Genomic DNA, 5,064 nt, shown 5'->3' with positions numbered 1-5,064 from the left:
GTCTCCGAGATCTAGGTGTTCATAAGGACGGACGGACGGACGGACGGACGGACGGACGGACGGACGGACAGACGGACATGGCTAGATCGACTCGGTTTTTGATCCTGATCAAGAATATATATACTTTGTGGGGTCGGAGATGCTTCCTTCTGCCTGTTACATACATTTTGGCGACTTTAATATACCATTTCACCCTATGGGTGTATGGTATAAAAAGAGGGGACAATCAGCAAAAAAAATGAAGAAAAGATGAAAAAATGAAATCAGTCATTGACTGCAGCAAAGAATAATTACCCTCCAAAAAAAGGAATTAATTCAATAAATGTAAACCAAGAACCACTGAAAGAACAGCAAAGCATTGAACCTCTAATGGCCCATGGCATATATGATGGATGTGATAAAAGTTTCTTAATTAATCAAAAAACTTTGTTTGAGCGGGGCTTCAGGTCAATCTTACTGATTTATTTGTAAGATTTTAAATCATAGGCAGCACAAAAGGTGAGCAGGTTGTCTGTATAGCTATTTCAAAAACCAACCAAAAGTTCTATCATCAAAAGACTTCGCTAAAGAATCCACAATTGTAATGGCCATACCATATGTTCAACGCTAAAAGTAGTTGGGAATTCAAACTACATGAAGCGAAAAAAGAACGGCAAAGCTTGCAACTGCAGATTCCATCTTTTTTATGGACATACCCGTGGGCGCCATCACAATTAGTGTAAAGGGCTTCGCCTTAACCAACTAACCGTCGGTCCCAAATATTTTTGTTATAGTATATTGTACTATATTCAAAAAACATGGTTTACAGTATGTGTAATAAGGCGGGTCTTTCGTTTTTGGTGTTTGTCTACATTTCGACCTTTTTTTGAAGTTAATCAAAACTGGATTTTAAATTTTAATATGATTTTTAGCAAAATAAATTAGTTTAAATATATAAATTTTATATTTAATGTTTGTATTTTAAAAGTTGTACTCAAAAATTGAAAAATTCATTAACTCTTGGGGATAGTTTCATTAATTAAACAATCAATCAGGGGGAATTTAGCCTTTAGATCCGCTACTGACCTCTTCTTAATTTGGATTACTAATCGTTGATTTTCATAACATTTGTAGATTTTGGCTACTAAATCTATAAGACGAAACAAAAGTACTTGGTTTTTGATATTTACTTTTCTTTTAACTTTTGACCAATACTTTAGGTAATAGATACAATGTAGAAAACCAAAGATAAAGAGTAGATTAAGAATTAGAACGAAAAATTTCATTATAAACTTTCCTCAAATAAACTATAAAGTTTTTGGTTGAAATGAGAAAATCTATAAAAATCGAGGCGTTAATTAAAAACAAAAACTTTAGTAAGTTTGATGAAAAATATTTCAAATTACCCAAACTGTTAACCCAACGAACCTTTGTGTAAATCATTTCTATTGAATATATCATATCTTAAGAGTTCAACAAGTCTTGGGCTTAATCTAAGCCAAAAAGTAATAAAAGACTTTAAGTTTATTGGAAATTTTCAAAGCAAAAGTAGATTATTGCAACAAAATAGCAGATGATGCCAAAGCCAACTCTAACATATATACAGTACATGTATGTTATATGTATGTAAATATCTATCTGATTATTTGCATAATGCTATTAAGTTGGTCAATTGTTTTTATCCTTAAGATGCAGGCCACCCAGGCAGAGTATCTTACTTGGTTGGTTTGTCATTTCAATGAAATTGGCATCAAGTGGCAAATTATTTCACTATCATCATATAATCATAATTATCATCGTCTTGGCGACAAAAGCAACAACATTCCCTTCAGTACCGGTCGCCGGGGAATCGCCGGGGATTCCCCGGGAACATGTCGCTTGTCCCCGGGGACAAGCTGGCGACACTCCCTTTAAAAATGCGGCGACATTTAACAGTGCATGTCCTAGCTTTCAAGACCGGAACGACAACCTAGCGACAGTTGTCGCTCCAGTCGCCAAATCAAATGTCCAAATGTCTTGCCGAACGCCGGGACAAACAAGCATTGTGTCGCCGCTTTGTCGCTTTTGTCCCTCCAGTCGCCGGCGACCAGAGCGACTAATATTTTGATTTGTGTTGCATTTATGTATGTAGACAGAGGGAGAGAGTGTTTTCCTACGTGTTCTGATTAACCTTTAAGGTTAAAGGTGTTTGGTGACATTAATAAATTTGTATTAGTGCCATGTATTAATGGCTTCAATATATATACATATAATTCATATAAATTATATTTGGTATTTAAATTTAACTGAATTAAGCAGAGGAATGAAACAGTTGTGTCTCTCCCCCTCAGTAACCGCTCTCTCGTAATAATTTCGCTTACATTGTGTTGCGTATTTGTGTTACTCTCTCCCTTTGTGTGTGTGTGTGTGTGTTTGCTTGGGTGTTTCGTATGTTTAATTACAACTGATGCTGATTGGGCATGCAGATCATGCTGACAACGTGTGCGAAAACTAATTATTATGTTTATCAACTTTGTAATTGTCACACCTGCTTGTACGTGATTGCAGTTTATGTTGTGCGCACCAAAAAAAAATGTCTTACACAAAGTTTCAGATAGGCTTTAGTTAGTTAAACACACAGAAAAACTAACTAACTAACTAACATTCGCTACGTGGACACATCACATTCACTTATTGTCACCAAACTTAATGTAATCATTGTATAACAATCAATCAGGTTTCATTTTCATTTATTCACTTTCATTATAATACTAATCAGATCCATGGGTGATTTTGAACACTTTTTGGCATAGGCTGCATTACAATCACCACCACGTTTGCCATAATGTTCAGACTCTTGATATTCACCATCCATTCGATGCGTTAGTTTGTCATTCGAACTCGATGGAGTTAATGTAATGTGTAGAATCTCGCCAAGTAAACCGCTTTCATTGCTCAAGGGAACAGCTGCATGTTCACAAATCACTCGTAGCAAACAACTCCGTCCGGGTAGTCCCATATTGTCCAATATCATCTCAATGCCACGATAAATAATCCAACGATATATGGCACCATAGTCAAACTGCTCATTTCCATTTGTCTCCTTCTCTCTGACCGATACGGTCATCGGTTTGAGATAGACGCGCGTGATCTTTGGTGAATTGGTGGGCAGAAAGTATTCTGCTTTCAACACATAGCCAGATGTAACTGATTCGAAATGTAAACCAATAACAGGTATACCGATACCGCCAATAAATTGTACACGTGTCGGTGTGGTGGGCGGAAAGATAAGCGATCTACTAAAGCGTTTCAGGTGACTATTGCTACTGTTACTGCTGGAAGCCGTAGCAGAAGACAGTAGAAACCATAGCAAAAGAGCTAAGCCAGCAAATGTTCGATCCATTTCGTTGAAAAACTAAACAAGAACTGGGGGCTTAAGAATTTTCACACCACCAATGAAGCTCAATTCCCTCTAAAGAAGTCAACTCACTTTCTTTCTTCAAACTTGCGGCTTCTCGTTTTGTTTACTTTCATTTAAAATTCAGTTCAATTAGCACTCATGTGAGAAGTGCCCTACGACCGAGCCATGTGAGACTGAGATGTGAGCTTAGTGTCTTAATGCCAATCCTTGCACACATAGATTTTATACAATTTCTGCTGAACTCCTTTGGTTCCTATGCAGTTGTATGTTTTATTTACCAGTCGCCTCTGACTGAGACATTGTAAATCACCTAGTTTGCCTTTGAATGTGAAATAATGTTTACCGTTTGGCAGCAGAATAACAGATTTATTCTCATTATTTTATTCTTTGACAAATGAAAGCTTACTTAAAATAATTTATTTACCTTCGTTTTTATATTAATTAAATGAATGAAAGACACTTTTCCTTTTTTTAATTTAGAAATAAATAAAACGTACAAGGCGAAATTGGGGAAAACTTCTTGCACAATGCACCACACGACGACGCAACCCACATCAAACAACAATTGGAAGTTTTCACTTGCAACACGCAACGAGTGCTTGCAACTTGAGGACAAAGATTTTATGGGGCTCGTTAAAAGCCGCAAAGTTCATGCTGAGTGCAAAAGTGGGAAAAAAAGAAACCCTCAGCTCAATTCACAGCGAGAGCTTGCAGGACTTTCTCGATAAAGATATGAGACAGAATATGTAAATTTTTTTGGAAAGTTGGTTAACTTATCAAATCAATTAAAGGTGACAAACATTTGGCTAACACACGAGTCTGTCCTGTCTCTAGGTCCTATCTCTGTCACATCATAGACTAATTAACCACAAAACATTTTTAAGTGTTCAAAACGTTTAAGCCACTTGGCATACGTGTCGTATGCTTTATAACTATAGCAGAGAGCAGCACTGTCGTGGATGTGGGTGCAACAACTTGACCTCATAGAATTTAGCCTCGTTAGCGAACTCAAGAAGCGTAAATCCTTTTGGGTAAAGCAACTCAACCTCATCTCCATTAGTCTTACTTATGCTTAACTATTAGATTAAAGGAGACGGACATGACGTCGGTTGGAACTGTCGGGTTTGGATGAAGGTAATGCGTTAAATTATTATGCAAACGACATTCCTTCTCATATCTTGGTATGCAAATGTCTGTGCTGCAAACATAAACAACACAACACACATACACACACGCACTCGAAATCCGGGACGGGGACAGAGTAACCCAAAGAGTTGCAAAAATGTAAATGAGATCTGTGCAAGAGAAAGGTTTCCTTCCTTTACTCACTTCAAAGTGACAGAAATGCATTTTAAAGACCATAATTTGCATCATTTGATGTGTTCAAATTGCAAACAATAATTGGCTAGTTGCCCCAAATGCAAGTACATTTGGTTAGCTTGGTTCATTGACTCTCAATTATAATAGATACACATAAATAGAGAAAGAATTGAACCAAAAAAGAGGAGACAAAAATAACGATACATTGAACAGGTGCGCTTGACAAATGATTGGCCATTGATAAAATGGACATGAATGCATCCGAAAAATCAATAAGTACCTACAACATATAAATGTGTTCAAAATAAATCCCCCACTGAGCACACACACAGGAGAGAGGCCAATTATTTTCGTTCAAGCAATGT

General features: G+C 36.8%; 1 protein-coding gene across 1 annotated transcript; it reads right to left on the bottom strand.

Annotated features, from left to right (window-relative positions):
• Nucleotides 1-2,704: 2,704 nt before the first annotated feature.
• On the bottom strand, nt 2,705-3,361 carry LOC124461343. The gene has a single exon (XM_047012870.1). It carries the CDS (start codon nt 3,359-3,361, stop codon nt 2,705-2,707), a length of 657 nt encoding a protein of 218 aa, XP_046868826.1.
• Nucleotides 3,362-5,064: the final 1,703 nt, after the last annotated feature.

This window comes from Drosophila willistoni, unplaced genomic scaffold (genome assembly GCF_018902025.1).
Source record: "Drosophila willistoni isolate 14030-0811.24 unplaced genomic scaffold, UCI_dwil_1.1 Seg37.1, whole genome shotgun sequence".
Classification (NCBI taxonomy): Eukaryota; Metazoa; Arthropoda; class Insecta; order Diptera; family Drosophilidae; genus Drosophila; species Drosophila willistoni.
The sequence above is the reverse complement of the archived record's forward strand: the minus strand, read 5'-3'. Positions and strand labels throughout refer to the sequence as shown.

Excerpts from the sequence above, each read along its gene's own strand:
- LOC124461343 (XM_047012870.1), bottom strand. The coding sequence starts at position 3,361 with ATGGATCGAACATTTGCTGGCTTAGCTCTTTTGCTATGGTTTCTACTG.